Source organism: Perognathus longimembris, chromosome 1 (genome assembly GCF_023159225.1).
Source record: "Perognathus longimembris pacificus isolate PPM17 chromosome 1, ASM2315922v1, whole genome shotgun sequence".
Classification (NCBI taxonomy): domain Eukaryota; kingdom Metazoa; phylum Chordata; class Mammalia; order Rodentia; family Heteromyidae; genus Perognathus; species Perognathus longimembris.
In genome coordinates, this window is record NC_063161.1 from 55,865,907 (window position 1) to 55,882,842 (window position 16,936).

The 16,936-nt window shown below is 53.4% G+C and overlaps 1 protein-coding gene across 2 annotated transcripts in view; it reads left to right on the forward strand.

Moving 5' to 3' along the window:
* Nucleotides 1–16,665, forward strand: part of Col2a1 (collagen type II alpha 1 chain) — a 33,400-nt gene extending 16,735 nt beyond the window's left edge. For both annotated transcript variants that reach the window (XM_048350819.1, XM_048350827.1), the window contains 36 exons: nt 138–236; nt 531–575; nt 672–770; nt 955–1,008; nt 1,355–1,462; nt 1,807–1,860; nt 1,947–2,045; nt 2,197–2,250; nt 2,628–2,726; nt 3,095–3,148; nt 3,502–3,555; nt 3,881–3,934; nt 4,459–4,512; nt 4,761–4,805; nt 4,984–5,082; nt 5,603–5,710; nt 5,996–6,049; nt 6,554–6,607; nt 7,194–7,247; nt 7,585–7,638; nt 7,947–8,054; nt 8,452–8,505; nt 10,169–10,222; nt 11,318–11,479; nt 11,669–11,776; nt 12,021–12,128; nt 12,223–12,276; nt 12,388–12,495; nt 12,739–12,792; nt 12,945–13,052; nt 13,287–13,340; nt 13,769–13,876; nt 14,452–14,740; nt 15,205–15,392; nt 15,734–15,976; nt 16,519–16,665. In XM_048350819.1, the coding sequence (XP_048206776.1) occupies nt 138–236; nt 531–575; nt 672–770; nt 955–1,008; nt 1,355–1,462; nt 1,807–1,860; nt 1,947–2,045; nt 2,197–2,250; nt 2,628–2,726; nt 3,095–3,148; nt 3,502–3,555; nt 3,881–3,934; nt 4,459–4,512; nt 4,761–4,805; nt 4,984–5,082; nt 5,603–5,710; nt 5,996–6,049; nt 6,554–6,607; nt 7,194–7,247; nt 7,585–7,638; nt 7,947–8,054; nt 8,452–8,505; nt 10,169–10,222; nt 11,318–11,479; nt 11,669–11,776; nt 12,021–12,128; nt 12,223–12,276; nt 12,388–12,495; nt 12,739–12,792; nt 12,945–13,052; nt 13,287–13,340; nt 13,769–13,876; nt 14,452–14,740; nt 15,205–15,392; nt 15,734–15,976; nt 16,519–16,665 (3,342 nt within the window). The remainder of the gene's footprint in view (nt 1–137; nt 237–530; nt 576–671; nt 771–954; nt 1,009–1,354; nt 1,463–1,806; nt 1,861–1,946; nt 2,046–2,196; nt 2,251–2,627; nt 2,727–3,094; nt 3,149–3,501; nt 3,556–3,880; nt 3,935–4,458; nt 4,513–4,760; nt 4,806–4,983; nt 5,083–5,602; nt 5,711–5,995; nt 6,050–6,553; nt 6,608–7,193; nt 7,248–7,584; nt 7,639–7,946; nt 8,055–8,451; nt 8,506–10,168; nt 10,223–11,317; nt 11,480–11,668; nt 11,777–12,020; nt 12,129–12,222; nt 12,277–12,387; nt 12,496–12,738; nt 12,793–12,944; nt 13,053–13,286; nt 13,341–13,768; nt 13,877–14,451; nt 14,741–15,204; nt 15,393–15,733; nt 15,977–16,518) is intronic.
* Nucleotides 16,666–16,936: the final 271 nt, after the last annotated feature.

Sequence of the window (16,936 nt, forward strand, 5' to 3'; positions counted from 1 at the left end):
CAGGGTGAAGATAGAGAAGGCAGGGGTGAATACCCAGGCATGAACCTTCAGGGGTAGGAGCATATGCAGAGCCATTCATGCAGCTGGCCCTTTAAGGTGTGTGGTTTTTTTTCTCCCTAATCCTGCTCTCTTTCCAGGGTGAAGCCGGCCCCACAGGTGCCCGGGGTCCTGAAGGTGCTCAAGGTCCTCGAGGTGAACCAGGCAACCCTGGGTCCCCTGGGCCTGCTGGTGCTTCTGTAAGTGAAGTTCTTCTTTGGCTGGGGAGGGTGTGGAGTCTAAGACCTGTGATCTTGGTGTTTCTTGATAGCTGAGGGGTGTGTCCCCAGTCATTTTTATTTGGGCTCAATGACTGCCCTCAGCCCTCTCCTTCCCTCCCCTGCTTCTCCTTGAAGCATGCTGCAGGAACAGCCCTGAGAGGGATGCCACTTGTCCCCCAGCCCCTGAACTAGGGTCTGGAGGGCTGGGAGGGGGTTGAAGATCACTGATGGCTGCTTATTTCACCATGATTCCCCTCCCATCTTCTTGTTCAGGGTAACCCTGGAACAGATGGCATTCCTGGAGCTAAAGGATCTGCTGTAAGTACTGCCTCAGGGCCTTTTCCTCAGGGGAGCTCGGCCCCTCCTTGCCCCGGTGTCCTCTTCTGACACGCCTCCTTCTGCTCATGCTGCCAGGGTGCTCCTGGGATCGCTGGTGCTCCTGGTTTCCCTGGACCCCGTGGCCCTCCCGGTCCTCAAGGTGCAACTGGTCCTCTGGGCCCCAAGGGCCAGACGGTAAGAGCCCAAAGAAAACTCTAGAGCTCTGGCTGCATTCCTGCAGTGCCCCAGTGCCCTCCTTGAGCCCTCCTGCCCCGACTCACCCAGTATGCTGTGAGGGCATCTCTAACGGGGCTGCTGGAGGTGGGCAGGCTCAGGGGAAAGAACCCAGGATGAGCCCCTGCCTCCGTCTTTCATTTAGGGTGAACCTGGTATTGCTGGCTTCAAGGGTGAACAGGGCCCCAAAGGAGAACCTGTGAGTATTTACCCTTCAGACCCTTATCTCCCCTTTGTCTGTTTTAGGGCACAGAGTATCTATCCCTCAGCCCCAGTCCATGCTCCAATTAATCCAGGCCCTCTCCCATTGTTCCCAGAGGAGGGAGCTTAAAGGGACTGCTGGGACCCCAGAGAGCTGCTTCCAGATTGATTAGTTTCTGTTATTTTGCACCACTTCTCTCTCTTGGGCCGTGTCTGCTCTTTCATGGCTGACCCTATTGTGGTCCTCTCTTTTACCCAAGTGCCCCAGTGTGTGTTCAAGTGCCAGTGTTTGTCCCAGGGCCAGGTGAAGACTCACCACTGTCTTTCTTTGGGTTCATCCTTAGGGCCCTGCTGGCCCCCAGGGAGCCCCTGGTCCTGCTGGTGAAGAAGGCAAACGAGGTGCTCGTGGAGAACCTGGTGGTGCTGGGCCCATTGGTCCCCCTGGAGAAAGAGTAAGTAGATAAGGAGCTGCTCAAGTCACAAGTACAGTCCTATGGCTCTGGGGTCTTGCCAAGGTTTCGCTGGCCAGTGTTCTCCTCTCTTCTCCACTCACTACCAGGAGAATAGCTACTAGGGTCCTAGGCTATGTAGATGATGCAGAGCAGTGAGCGCCTTCCCAGAATAGTGGAGAAAGGGTCTAAGAAATGAACAGCTTTGAATCTCACAGGTGGCAGCTGCTGCGTCACGGAGGTTGTAGCTGGTGGGTAGATGGATGGACTCCTGGATTCTGGGTGGGGCTCTTGCCAGGCCTGAGAAGCCATTGTCCCTCACTGACTCCTTCCTCCTTGTCCTCTAGGGTGCTCCCGGCAACCGAGGTTTCCCAGGTCAGGATGGTCTGGCAGGTCCCAAGGTGAGTGGGGAAAAAAGTGGGACCGGGCCTCTCCTTGAACTCCAGTTAGGGGACATCCCACCGACTCCTTGTTTCTTCTGCTGTAGGGAGCCCCTGGAGAGCGAGGGCCAAGTGGCCTTGCTGGCCCCAAAGGAGCCAATGGTGACCCTGGCCGTCCTGGAGAACCTGGCCTTCCTGGGGCCCGGGTAAGTAGGGAGGCTGCTATTCCTCTTGGCTTCAGACTCTGAGAAGATACCAAGACCCTCCCTGCCCGCACCCTCCCTCCAATCCTTGCTGCGAGGATGGTGTAGCCTGCACCTGTCCCTGACACTGCTCTCTTTTCTCTCTCACACAAAGGGTCTCACTGGTCGCCCTGGTGATGCTGGTCCTCAAGGAAAAATTGGTCCTTCTGTAAGTCCATCATCCCAGGGGTGCTGGGAGGGTGATGTCCTTTGGGAGGCGGTGGGAAGAGAGACAGGAGTTAGGGTGAAGGCGGGGTGGGGGGAGTTATGTAAATCTTGAGATAGTAGATTCTGGAGCCAGGTGCATCCTGGGAAGTTGTTGAAAACTTCAAACATGCCACCCTCTCATGCATTGCTCCTCTTCTAGGAGGAAAGGCAATGGCTAGCATGCAGTCTCAAGGTGGACTTTCTGGGCTTAGCGGTGCCTTGTGACATATGGGCCTATGTGTGTGGTGTGTGCTATTAGTCATAGCCGTGGTCAGTCCTAGATGGCTAAGGAATGTAGTCAGAAGCTCCATGTTCTGAGCATGGCATCCTCTCTTTCAGGGAGCTTCTGGTGAAGATGGTCGCCCTGGACCTCCGGGTCCTCAGGGAGCTCGTGGGCAGCCAGGCGTCATGGGTTTCCCTGGTCCCAAGGGTGCCAATGTAAGTGATTATTTGCTCTTCTGGTTCCTTTTGATGTGGTACTACTTCCTTGCTTGCTCCTTGAAGAAAAAGGGCTAGATCTGGAACAGTTAACCCGGGGATGGGGATTAATGAGAGTTTTGTGCTGTGAGTAGCTCTGGCCTTCACGTCCTGTGGGAGTACATCTAATGTGGGAGACCCAGGGCCCGCTAGAGGCTTGGGATACCACAGCCGTATAGCATTGTACCCTAAGGCAGTACATGGTGGCTTGGTTGCTTTTAGACACTAAAGATTCTGGTTGAGAGTTGACTGCCTCAGGCCTTCATCTCCCAGCCTACTGTACCCCTCTCCCAGCCTTCCATCTCATCATCTTTTGCTGGTTTCTCTAGGGTGAGCCTGGTAAAGCTGGTGAGAAGGGACTGCCTGGTGCTCCTGGTCTTAGGGTGAGTACCCTGCCCCACACATCACCTATGGCTTGGTGCAGGCTGGGTGTCTACAGGGGACATAGGCTGGCCTTTGTCACTGCGGTCTTTGGATTCCCACGGCGGAGCCCATGGTAGGCGGGTCCCTTTGCCATCTACCCAGGGAGCCTCTGGCTGCTATGGAGCAGCAGGAAAGGGATCTGGGGAAAGCTGAGGGAAAAAGTCATTGATGGCAGAGCAAATGGTGGTGAAAATGGAGCTCACCGGAAGGCTGGAAATCCTGTGTCCAAAAGTGCATCTGCCTAATGCCTAGGAACTGTGGTACTGGAAAAAAAAGTATAATGTCATTATATCATGTTTTCCTCTGCCTCTAGGGTCTTCCTGGTAAAGATGGCGAGACAGGTGCTGCCGGGCCCCCCGGCCCTGCTGTAAGTACTGCCTAGGCCTCTCTGGGTTGACCCTGTGGGCAGGGGTTGGTAGAGGCAGGGAACCTCATCAGTAAGGGACCTAACAGACATGGGTTTGGGCTGATCCAGGATACCAGAGTCATCCCAAATGGAAACAGGATGATCCTGGAGACAGTGGGGCCCTGGTGGTTTGTTGGGAGCAGGCATGCATGTCCATAGAGGCGGGACAGCGCAGGCATCTGTTCTGTCGGTCCTGCGGACCACTGAGGCACTTACAGATGTGGCACACAGGGTCTCTGGAGCAGTGGCTCAGCGTACCCCCTCCCCTTTATTTTTTCCTCTGCAGGGACCTGCTGGCGAACGAGGCGAGCAGGGAGCTCCTGGGCCATCTGGGTTCCAGGTAGGTGGCTGGATCAAACTCTTTGTCCAGTCCCTTCCCAGGCCCACAGCTCTCTGGTGGCAACAGACACACCATGGATGGAGGGCTTTTTTCTTTTTCTTTTAATTTTGGTACTTGGGTTTGAACTTGAAGCTTTAAGCTTGCTAGGCAGGCTCTCTATCTCTGAGCCATGGCTTCCTCCCTCCCTCCCTCTGTCCCTTTCTCTCTCCCTCCCTTCCTTCTTTCCTTCTTTCCTTCTTTCCTCCTCCTCCTCCTCCTCCTTCTCTTCCTTCTTCTTTCTCTCTGTCTCTGTCTCTCTCTGTCTGTCTCTGTCTGTCTATCTGTCTGTTTCTCTCTCTCTCTCTCTCTCTCTCATCTTTGCATTTGAACTGAGAGCTTGCCAGGCTCATGGGACATCTCCCTCTGTGAGCTTTTCCTCTACGTGGCTGTCATGGCTGCCTCCTGTAGGTGTATCTGCACTGTGCTTCACTAGGGGCTAGGGACACACTCACCCCTTGGCTAACACATATCACTTTGGATTCCAGGGACTTCCAGGCCCTCCTGGCCCTCCAGGTGAAGGTGGAAAACCAGGTGACCAGGTGAGCACAAAGCTCTTGAGCATGCAACCTTTTTGGCTGGCATCTAGGAAATGAGGGCAAAGGGCACCTAGAGCCATGTGCGGTGTGGGAATGTCCCCCACCTGTCTCAGCTCTCCACGGATGACATTCTGAGCTCATTTACTCCCTGGAGGATGCTCAACCCTTGCTGAAGGGGTGTCACTGGGGGAGGGAGGGCATGCCAGGTAGGACATGCAGCCTCCATTCTTACATCCATCTTTGTCATCTAGGGTATTCCTGGTGAAGCTGGAGCCCCTGGCCTCGTGGGTCCCAGGGTGAGTGTCTTACTGGCCATTGTGAGGAATGTCCTTGAGCACTCCCCGTGAGGATCTGTTCATGTCTTCCAACCCCACAGCCCTCCCTGGGGGTCCTGGGGCCTCGCTCCCCTCCCTGTCTCCTTGGCCTCCTCTCAATTGCTGTTGCCTGATTGCTCCTTGGTGATCTTTGCTACAGGGTGAGCGAGGTTTCCCAGGTGAACGAGGCTCTCCCGGTGCCCAGGGCCTTCAAGGATCCCGTGGCCTCCCTGGCACTCCTGGCACTGATGGTCCCAAAGTAAGTGAGGTGGAGTTGTCCTGCAGGGGTCTTTCTGGGCAGCTCCAGGGAACCCTGGAGGCAAAGGGAGGGGGCTCAGGAGGAATGAAGAATAAAAGAGGTGAATGAAAGAGGGAACCAAAGCAGGGTGCTCAAAGCTCACACCTGTAATTCTTACTATTCAGGAGGCTGATATCTGAGGCTCACAGTTCAAAGCCAGCCTGGGAAAGTTTATGAGACTTATCTCCAATTAGCCACCAAAAAGCTGGAAGTAGAGCTGTGGCACAAGTGGGAAGAGTGTCAGCCTTGAACACAAAAATTCAGGGATAGAGCTCAGTCCTTGGGTTCAAGCCCTAGGATGGATGTGCATGTGCGTGTGTGTGCGCGTGTACACAGACACACAGACAGATCACATAGATGGCACTGCCAAGGTCTGGGCAGGAGGAAAAGAAGAAAAAAGGGTGTGCTGGTTTCCTAGCATTCACACATTGGGGTTCTGGGAGAGGTTTTGTCCACCACAAACTCCTCTTGCCTCCTGTAGGGTGCATCTGGCCCAGCTGGTCCCCCTGGGGCTCAGGGCCCTCCAGGTCTTCAAGGAATGCCCGGTGAGAGAGGAGCAGCCGGTATCGCTGGACCCAAAGGAGACAGGGTACGTGCCAGGGTTAGCGTGTCTCTTCCTCAAACCACAACTCTGCCAACCTCCTGCTCCTCGTTTCCTGCTACCCAGGGGTGAAGTTCCTGGTGACCTCCTTGAGGAACTTGGAGACCCTCCCCATTCAAGGCTCTCTTCCCACCCTTACATCTCCTGTGAACTCCTTGCCAATTGCCCTGAGACCACAGGCAGAACCCGAGCCCTAAGGCCCCAGCCAAGCGGGGCTAAGCTGGCAAAGGTTCTGGAGCGCACCCCTGAAGTGTCTGGTTTCTTTTCCCCCAGGGTGATGTTGGTGAGAAAGGCCCAGAGGGAGCCCCTGGAAAGGATGGTGGACGAGTAAGTGACTGCCAGTTGTAGGCCCTGGAGATTGGGGTGAGGATGGGCACAGAGGGTCCCATGGGAGACTGACCCTGGGAGGAGGGGACTGGAAAACCACAGGGACTTCATTGTCAAACCTGGGGACCAAACCAGGGTACTGGTGGCTCCCGCCTATAATCCTAGCCAGTTAGGAGATCTGAGAATTTTGGTTCAAAGCCAGCCTGGGCAGGAAAGTCCATGAGATTCGTATCTCCAATTAACTACAAAAAAACCAGAAGTGGAGCTGTGATCCAAGTGGTAGATCATTAGCCTTGAGCAGAGAAGAGACAGCACCCAGGCCCTGAGTTTCAAGGATCAGGACTGGCACAAGAAAATAAAAATGAAACAAAACCAAACCTGGGGTCTCAGAAGCTCTGAGGACCCTGGAAGGGTTCAACTAGGTATGGGGTCCCTAGAGTCCTGCAGAGCCCCGTGTCCTGTTTCCACTCTCCCTGCCTCTCTCACGTCTGCCTCTCCCTCCAGGGTTTAACTGGTCCCATCGGTCCCCCTGGCCCAGCGGGTGCCAATGGCGAGAAGGTGAGTTGTGCCTGAGCTTCCTCAGTCCCCATCAGGCCTGTTCCCCCTGCACCATCATCCTCCTGCCCCTGGGGCAGCAGCTGAGGGGTGTATGTGTCCTCAACAATGGAGCCTGTGACTGTGGGCTCTGTTGAGCAGGGCAGCTAGATTGGAGTAAAAAAGCTGTGAAGAAAGCCAGGTGCTGGTGGCTCATGCCTGTAATCGTAGCTAATCAAGGGACTGAGATTTGAGGATCCATGTTCAAAGCCAGTCGAAGTAGAGAAATATGTGAAAAACTCATTTCTCCAATGAACCACCAGAAAGGTATGGCTGATGTGGTGAACTGACAGCCTTGAGGGGGGAAAAAGACAAGCAAGAGGCCCTGAGTTCAAGCCTCCCTACACACACACACACACACACACACACACACACACACACACACACACACACACACACACAAACGGCTGCAAAGAGGCTGTAGAAGTGGCCAAAACAAAGAGGAGAAAACAGGCTTGGAAGGGGCTGGGGACCCCAGTCTCCTTTCTATTCCCAGAACCCCAGTCTGATTCCCCACCACTAATCCTTGATTCCCTCTACCTCCAACTAGGGAGATGCTGGACCTCCTGGGCCCAGTGGAAGTGCTGGTGCTCGTGGCGCCCCGGTGAGTATCTGTGTCTCTGAGCTGGATTGGTCCTGGGCTCCTAACCTAGAAGCTGTTTCTGCCTTCAGCCCTGCTCTTTGGGCCTGGGGTGGGAGAGTGGTAGGAAAGCCAAGGAAAAGTCATATGGGCCCGGGAGGCAATCAGAAATCAGGGCCTTTCAGCCCAGGAAGGCTTTCCGCCCTGAGTCACCCTGAGTCTCTTTCTTTAGGGCTCAGATAATTTCCCTCACAGGGGTGACTGGACACAGGCTGGGCTGGACAGAGAGCTCTGACTTCCCTGGTGGGCACAGGAGCAGGCATGCCACAGGGATTAACTTCTCTTTAACTTCCTTTCACAGGGTGAACGTGGGGAGACTGGTCCCCCTGGACCTGCTGGATTTGCTGGACCTCCCGTGAGTATCTGTCACCCCATTTCCACCTCCCCAGGGAAGGTAGGAAAGGAGAGTGCATGTAGCAGAGGAAAATAGACTCTCCCCTGTCCTTCTCACATGTTTCCAATATGAATATACCAGTCTCATCTCAGATCAAACTTGGAGGCCCAGGGTAGAGACAGACAGACAGACAGACAGACAGACAGACACACACACACACACACACACACACACACACACACACACAGAATCTCTGGCCATTTTCTTTTTGGCAGAACTATGAGTGAGTGGCTTGTGCCTCCTTCATCTGCCCCTTCTTCCTGTTACAGGGTGCTGACGGCCAACCTGGTGCCAAGGGTGAGCAAGGAGAAGCTGGACAGAAAGGTGATGCTGGTACTCCTGGCCCTCAGGGTCCATCTGGAGCACCTGGACCTCAGGTAGGTAGAGCTGAGCTTCTGCAGAGGATTGCCAGAGACATTAGGCAGATTTAGCCAGGCAGAGAAGGCTAGGAGTTTAGAGGTCACCCTTACTGCTGGCTGGTGGGAAGAGCTTTCACTGGGGTGTGGTATGTGGGGTACAGGGGTAGACAGATGGATGGAGTACAGACTGCATCTCCACTCACCACAGATGACTGGAAACAAGCAGCTGGGGGAGGTGAGAGGCCAGGATGGGGCCTCATGGGACTGACTGGCTCTTGGATGCCATTGGTGAGGTGGACAGGTTTACCTGGGCACCTTCTGCAGGAAGCCTCAGGAGTCCATTGATGGGGCTTAGCCAGAAGCCCACTGGACTCCTAAGCCACCTGCTCTCACTGTCTCTCTTTTTTCTTCCCAGGGTCCTACTGGAGTGACTGGTCCTAAAGGAGCCCGAGGAGCCCAAGGACCCCCAGTAAGTGAGACCCCTCTTCCTACTAGCCCACCCCACAAAGGAGTCCTGGTCCTAGGCTCTCCTGAGGGCCTTGCTCAGCACTCTCCCACCTCCTCTCTTCTTAGTCCTGCTCATGCCCCAGCCTAAGGCCATTCCTCAGCCAAGGTGGGAGAGAGGTCTCCCTTCTCCCCTGGGAGACCGTCTCATCCTGGGAGCCCCCGAACCCTAGGCCTGGCCTCTCACTTCACTGGAGTGCACTGAGCAGCCCCTACAGGCGGAGGTCAAGGTGCCTGATTCCATAGCCAGGCCTGGAAGGGCCTGTCCTATTGTTCTAGCTCGCTCTTGCTGTCATGCCCACCTTCCTTTGCCCACCTCCACCTCTGGGGCGACCCCTCCAGACTCACCAATTTGTTTTATTTTTATTCATAATAACCAATGTTTTTATCAAAGTTTAATATTCATAAATCAATTGTGAAATAGCAAGAGCTGGGTACATTTTCTTTGTCACAGAAGAAAAAGTTGACATCATAGAAAATGTGTGAAGAGTTTTCAATTCATAAACTCCAACCAATCATCTTTCTTCCTTGATTTTTTTTTGGCCAGTTGTGCGCCTTGGACTCAGGGCCTGAGCACTGTCCCTGGCTTCTTCCCGCTCAAGGCTAGCACTCTGCCACCTGAGCCACAGCGCCCCTTCTGGCCATTTTCCATATATGTGGTGCTGGGGAATCGAACCGAGAGCTTCATGTGTAGGAGGCAAGCGTTCTTGCCACTAGGCCATATTCCCAGCCCTCTTCCTTGATTTTTGATCAGAAAAACTATTCTTTCTAATTCTGCCATAGTCTTTGTGAGGTATAAAATAAAGCAGATCATTTGTAGATTATGCATCCAATATAGTATACCCAAGTCAATGACTGGAGATATGTGTTTTTGAATGTTGCCATTTAATAAATACAAGCATTTAGAACCATTGTCATCTAGCCTTGTCTACATCAAGACAGCTCACATTGGGTGTGTTGATCTCACTCTGGCCTAACATGATAAAAATGGACTAATCTTGGATATTTTAGGATGATGATGGAATCTAGATGGTTACATATTAGCATACAATGATACAATAATGAGGTTACACAGCTGATATGTCTAGTGTACTGTGTTCCTGTGACACATAGTGGGTGAGGTGTATTAAGTGAATTTTTTTTTTTTTGGTTCCAGTTCTGGGGCTTGAACTCTGGGCCTAAGCACTATCCCTGGCTTCTTTGTGCTCAAGGCTAGCACTCTACCACTTGAGCCACAGCACCACTTCTGGCTTTTTCTGTTTATGTGGTGCTGAGGAATCGAACCCAGGGCTTCTGCATGCAGGCAAGCATCCTACCACAAAGCCACATTCCCAGCCCTTAAGTGAATTCTGATTTGTATTATTTTCATTACAATGGGGTCATCAGGACATGACCACATCATAAGCTAAGGAGCATTTGCACATAGGTGTGTGAATGTTTTATATATACATATATATGATATATGGCTATGATTTTAGGAAAATGTCCTGCAAGAGTTCTTTCAAAATCACTAAACATTTAAGAAGTATGACTAGATTTATAAAAACCACTAACTTCCTGGCCACCAGTTTGATTTTCCACCTTCCTGAGGCTGTAGGATATTTAGGGGTTCTCTTCTCCTTCCATAGGGAGCCACTGGATTCCCCGGAGCTGCTGGCCGAGTTGGACCCCCAGGCTCTAATGTAAGTATCCTTGCTTGCTGTAGTCTGCCTTACTCTTGGCCCAGAAAGCCAAGGCAGGAGTGAACTCATCTGAACCACACCCCCAGTGGGATCGAGAGAGCTGTAGGCTAAGCCCCCTTTTCTCTTTGCCTGTTCCTATCTCTAGGAGAAGTGAGGAATTGGCCACTGAACTTGTAACCCTGTAGGCAGCTTGAGTGAAAGGGTGGGAACATGCAATCTTCCTTGCTGGTCTTAGCTCAACCCTCTGACTTCAGGCTCCGCTCCTTCAGTGGATAGGGAGGGTTAGCATGATTTCCCTCAACTGGGACGTGTTCTTTTAATTATTTAATTTAAAAAATTGGGTGCCAGTCTGAGGGCTTGAACTCAGGGCCTGGGCACTGTCCCCGAGCTTTGTTTTGCTCCATGCTAGCACTCTACCAACTTGATCCACAGCTCCATTTCTGGCTTTTTTGAGGGGGTAGTTTATTGGAGTCTTATGGACTTTACTGCCCAGGATGGCTTCAAATTGTGATCTTCAGATCCCAGCCTCATGATTAGCTAGGATTACAGACACAGGCCACCAGCACCTGGCAAGATTTAGGTGCATTGTATTTCATCGTATTATGGAAGTATTATATTCAGCCCTTCCTTTTACACAAGAATGTGTGGGAGACACATTCTTGATCATGTTCTATGCACCTAGATGCATCTCCGTAAGGAAGCTCTCGAACCCCAGGCCTGACTCGTAGGGGTTGCACTGAGGGAGGAGAAACAGGGAGAGTCACTCAGCTCACCAGCATGAGGTGCAGCGGGAAGGGGGCTGGGGTGAGCAGAAGGCTTGAGGTTGCAGCAGCAGTGTTAGAGCTGTTCCTTGAGAAAGGGAGAATTAAGGACAAAAGTGAGCCAAGCAGGAAGGATTCCACTATGACAGGAAGGGCCCTGGCAGAGCAGGGCTGACTGCCCAGAGCTCTCACAGGGGAGAAGAGGTCTCAAAGGTAGCTTGGATCAATGTGAGGAGATCAGCAGGTCCCCGTGGGGGTACCGGATGTCCCTGAAGCCTCAGCGGTTTTAGCAGCTTGGATGGAAAGAGTGAGGCTAAATTTTTGCTCCTTCTAGGGCAACCCTGGGCCCCCTGGTCCTCCTGGTCCTTCTGGAAAAGATGGCCCTAAAGGTGCACGAGGAGACAGCGGTGCCCCTGGCAGAGCTGGTGACCCCGGCCTCCAAGGTCCTGCAGGACCCCCTGGCGAGAAGGGAGATACTGGAGACGATGGTCCTTCTGTAAGTCCTTTGCCAGGCCTGTGAGAGACTCCTGGGCTCAGCAGACACAGAGTGGGCAGAGGGAGGGACTGAGGGCCGGGGGAGGATAACTGTGCAGAAAACTATCCTACCATATTGTGTGTGGGGGGAGGGGGTACATTGTCTGGCCAGTGTCTTGTCACTTCTCATCACCTGCTGTTTCTCTCCCAGGGTGCTGATGGTCCTCCAGGTCCCCAGGGTCTGGCTGGTCAGAGGGGCATTGTTGGTCTGCCTGGGCAGCGTGGTGAGAGAGGATTCCCTGGGCTACCTGGCCCATCGGTGAGTGAGGGACGGTCCTCCCTCTGGTTCAACTGTGCATATCTGGGCACAGGAGGCTCTTAGCCCAGTGCTACTGGTGCAGTGGCTTCTGGGATGGGGAAAAAAAGTTGTCCTGAAGTTTCCACTCACACAACCCGCTCAGAAACTGCCTCCTTTGCCGTCCCTATCCCCTGAAGGGGGCTGTAGAGCACTGGGCAAGGATGCTAGGATGGACACTCAAAGATCCTTGTCTCTGTCCTTCCAGGGTGAGCCTGGCAAGCAGGGTGCCCCTGGCGCATCTGGAGACCGAGGTCCTCCTGGTCCTGTGGGGCCTCCTGGCCTGACAGGTCCTGCAGGTGAACCTGGACGAGAGGTAAGCAGGGGCCCACCCTGGGGTGGCTCTGGCTGGGGAGAGGTGCTCCGTGCAGGGAACAGCCCTAACCACATTCTTATTTCCCTCTGTTCAGGGCAGTCCTGGTGCTGATGGCCCCCCTGGCAGAGATGGCGCCGCTGGAGTGAAGGTGAGTATCCCATGTCTGTGTGCTGGGACCTAACAGCTGGAGTCTGCCTTGTCACATTCTGGAAACCTTCATCTGGAATGTTCTCCAAGCCTGAGACCTCTTTCCTAATAGGGTGACCGTGGTGAGACTGGTGCCCTGGGGGCTCCTGGAGCCCCTGGCCCTCCTGGTTCTCCTGGCCCTGCTGGCCCAACTGGAAAGCAGGGAGACAGAGGCGAGGCTGTGAGTATCCCCAATTCAGTAAAGTCAGGGGTGAGGCAGGTGGCGGAGTGACACAGAAGACCTCCAGGGTTGCACCTCCCCACCCTCTTGACCTAATACGGGGAGCCAGAAGAAGACTTCCCTGAATGCAGGGAGTAAGGGGCAGTCCTGAGGAGCAGCAGCCTTGGGGCCCAACCCTAAGAAAGATGTGGAGGAGGGCCATCCTGACTTTTCTCTGACACTCTGCTCATTCTGCCCTCAAAGGGTGCACAAGGCCCCATGGGACCCGCAGGACCAGCTGGAGCCCGTGGAATCCCTGTGAGTATCATTGTTTACTGTGCTGGGTCCCCTCTCTCACCCAGGGCAGGGCTGGGGGGCTACCAGGACCCTGTGGCCCCTCTTACGAAGTGGGGTACAGAGACTTTCTTCTGTCTCTGAACTAACCCAGTCCATGTCTGTCCTGTTCCCAGGGCCCCCAAGGCCCCCGAGGTGACAAAGGAGAAGCTGGAGAGGTCGGCGAAAGGGGAGTGAAGGGACATCGTGGCTTCACTGGCCTTCAGGGTCTTCCGGGCCCTCCTGTAAGTGTCACTGGGGGGCACTATGCCAAGTCTTCCTGCTGTCTAATGCCCCTCCTGAGTTGCCCCTGTGGCTAAGACATCTTGGGGGGTCATCCTTGGAAACTCTTAGGTTCTCCCAGGGAGGTAGAGGGGAGAGAAGAGGAGGCCGGCTGAGGACACACCTGCTCCTCACTCCCACAGGGGATGGATCCCTAAGTCTGCCTGAGCTGACACCTGTTACTTCCTTCCACACAGGGTCCTTCTGGAGACCAAGGTGCTTCTGGTCCTGCTGGTCCTTCTGGCCCTAGGGTACGTGACATGGAGATGGGGGGAGGGGACAGGGCTCAGGAAGAACCCGAGGAAGTACCTGAAGTCACAGGTGATGAAAAGAAAGGCAGCTTTGCTGTTAGAACCCTGCTAACAGATTGTACAAATAGGAGCTTAGGGGTGTTGGAGGTGTGGCTCAGGTGGTAGCACTCTAGCCAATGAATTTAAGTATCAAATACTGAGTTTGACAAATAGGAGTTTAGGAAGAGAGGAGCCATGGAGCCATGGTGCCCACTGAATGTTCTTGAGCAACTATAAATTTAGGTGATGGCTGAGAAATGAGAAAGGGGAAATGAGGACAGAGTAGCTGGTGCTACCATGATGGTGATGGCCACCTATCCAGCCAAATGGCTCCCCAGCCCGGAAGGCCCATTCTTTAATCACCCTCCCTTCTCTCTCCTGGCCTGTAGGGTCCACCTGGTCCTGTGGGTCCCTCTGGCAAAGATGGTGCTAATGGAATCCCTGGCCCCATTGGGCCTCCTGGTCCTCGTGGACGCTCAGGCGAAACTGGCCCTGCTGTGAGTATACTGATTCCTTCCATGCTGTCTGAGATGTTCCCAGCATCTTCCTGGTACTCAGAGATGTGTGTGTGTGTGTGTGTGTGTGTGTGTGTGTGTGTGTGTGTGTGGTCTAGGGGCTCGAATTCGGGGCCTGAGTGCTGTCCCTGAGCTTTTGTGCTCAAGGCTAGTGCGCTACCATTTGAGGCACTTTTGGCTTTTGGGTGTTTAATTGGAGATAAGAATCTCATGGACTTTCCTGCCTGGGCAGGCTTCCAACTGCAATCCTTCAAGCTCAGCCTCCTGAGTAGCTAGGATGACAGGTGTGAACCACCAGCACCTAGCTCAGGGATCTTTTTGGGTGTTATCAGTATGCATCCTTCATCCTGCAGTCTCCTCAGAAGGTCAGAGGGTCCACAGTTGGTACTGAGAGACAGAAAAGAGGGCGAGGAAGAAAAAGAAGAAACTACTAAGGGGTTTCAGCCCCGACCACAGGATTGGAAAGAGGATCTGCTAATACACTCTAGAAGATGGGGATGGGCTCTGATGGGGCTCCTTTCCACCTGGCTGGCTAATCTCTTGGTTTTCTGCTGCAGGGTCCTCCTGGAAATCCTGGACCCCCTGGTCCTCCAGGTCCCCCTGGCCCTGGCATTGACATGTCCGCCTTTGCTGGCCTAGGCCAGAGAGAGAAGGGCCCTGACCCCCTGCAGTACATGCGAGCTGATCAGGCAGCTGGTACCCTGAGACAGCATGACGTGGAGGTAGATGCTACACTCAAGTCACTCAACAACCAGATTGAGAGCATCCGCAGTCCTGAGGGCTCCCGCAAGAATCCTGCCCGCACCTGCCGCGACCTGAAACTCTGCCATCCAGAGTGGAAGAGTGGTGAGTCTAAGAGGACAGGGTCCCTAGCCCTGGAGTGTGGAAAGTCAGCCCACGAAGCCCAACCACCATCAGCAGCAAAGTAAAGACATCCTTAGTACAAGGCAGAAACAGATCTGGAAGGTTCTAGTAGATGGTTGCTGCACCATCCCACATCAGAATAGCTGCAGCCTTGGTGCTTGTCATGCCATGGCAGAAGGGACTTCAGGCTGGATTCCACCCAGCAGGGGTCGCTGCTCTTGCAACTTTTGGTTTAGGCCAGCTGTGGCTTTTAGCCTTAAATTGCCCATCTAGGTGGTCTTTTTCTTTTTCTTTTTCCTGTGTCTTTCCATCTCCCCTCCCTTCAGGGGACCAGCTCTCCTTACTCCCTGGTTTTCCTGTAGCCCCTCAACTCTCCTGGCCAGCCCAGTTCAGCCTTCCTTGGCCTTTGACTCTGAGACTAATGGAGTCCTGACTCTTCCCTGCAGGAGACTACTGGATTGACCCCAATCAGGGCTGTACCTTGGATGCCATGAAGGTTTTCTGCAACATGGAGACAGGCGAGACCTGTGTCTACCCCAACCCAGCCAGTGTGCCCAAGAAGAACTGGTGGAGCAGCAAGAGCAAGGAAAAGAAGCACATCTGGTTTGGAGAAAACATCAATGGTGGCTTCCATGTGAGCATCTGGGTGCTTTCCGGCTGAACTTACTCCTTGAACTTTCTCTTCTTTCTGCTTGGATGATTTTAGCTATCTCCTGCACATTCTCCTCCCATTTTCCTTTTGTCTTGAGAGGAAGGAAAGAGGAGGAAAAATATTTTTCTCTCCATTTAGAGTTAGAAAAGAAGTCCATTTGAGTTTCTGCCCCTCTCCATGGAAGCAAAATATCTTCCTAGCTCTCTGCCACCCCTGCACCAACTTCAAGCTCCTCAGAGCCCTGAACAGCTAGTCTGTCTGCAGTCCCTGATCTCAGCCAATGCTGGCTTCCATGTCTCACACCTGGCTCTCTGTCCTCACAGTTCAGCTATGGAGATGACAACCTGGCTCCCAACACCGCCAATGTCCAGATGACCTTCTTACGCCTGCTGTCGACCGAGGGCTCCCAGAACATCACCTACCACTGCAAGAACAGCATTGCCTACCTGGACGAAGCCGCTGGCAACCTCAAGAAGGCCTTGCTCATCCAGGGCTCCAATGATGTAGAGATGAGGGCTGAGGGCAACAGCAGGTTCACGTACACAGCCCTGAAGGATGGCTGCACGGTGAGTGAGGGGTGTCTGGACTGCTCTCTACTCAGGGTCTGGTGGGCAGGGACTGAGGGTTAGTCCTGCGGCTGATAGGATAATCAGAGGCTTGAGTGGGAGGGGCATGCTGAGATGAGCTGAGTGACAGGTGAGGGAGAGGGACTATCAGAATGTCCGGATCCTGGCTCAGGGGAAATAAAGCCCTATGCAGCATGCTCAGCAACTCCTGTGGCAGTGCTTGTGTAATGGCATGTGAGAGGAGAAGCGAAGGGAAGAAAAAGGGAAAGAAAGAGGTAAGGAGGAAGAGAAGGAAGAAAGGAGGGAGGAAGAGAGAGAGAGAGAGAGAGAGAGAGAGAGAGAGAGAGAGAGTTGAGGATCACCAGTAGGAGCTTGCCATGGGCAGAAAAAGCAGGGGACAGGAAGATAGAGGAGATTTTGACAAGCCCTGGAAGTGTCTGGGGAGCGTCCCACACACTGTGGTTGCTCACGCTGGGTGTCCTAAGCAGCCAGCACTGATCGCAAGGCATCTACTAAGTAACGTGCTCTCTCTTTGTCCCTAGAAACACACTGGTAAGTGGGGCAAGACTGTCATCGAGTACCGGTCACAGAAGACCTCACGTCTCCCCATCATTGACATTGCACCCATGGACATTGGAGGGCCCGAGCAGGAATTTGGTGTGGACATAGGACCTGTCTGCTTCTTGTAAAACCCGACTCAAGACAAAACAAACAAACAAACACAATCCATTGCAAACCCAAAGGACCCAAGTACTTTCCAATCTCAGTCACCCTAGGATTCTGCACTGAATGGCTGACCTGACCTGATGTCCATTCATCCCAACTTCACAGTTCCAACCGTTTTTCCCCTCTTTCTAAGAGACCTGAACTGGGCAGACTGCAAAAGAAAAATTTTGGTGTTCTATTTATTTATTGTCTTCCTGTAAGACCCTTGGGTGGAAGCAGAGGCAGGAAATTAAC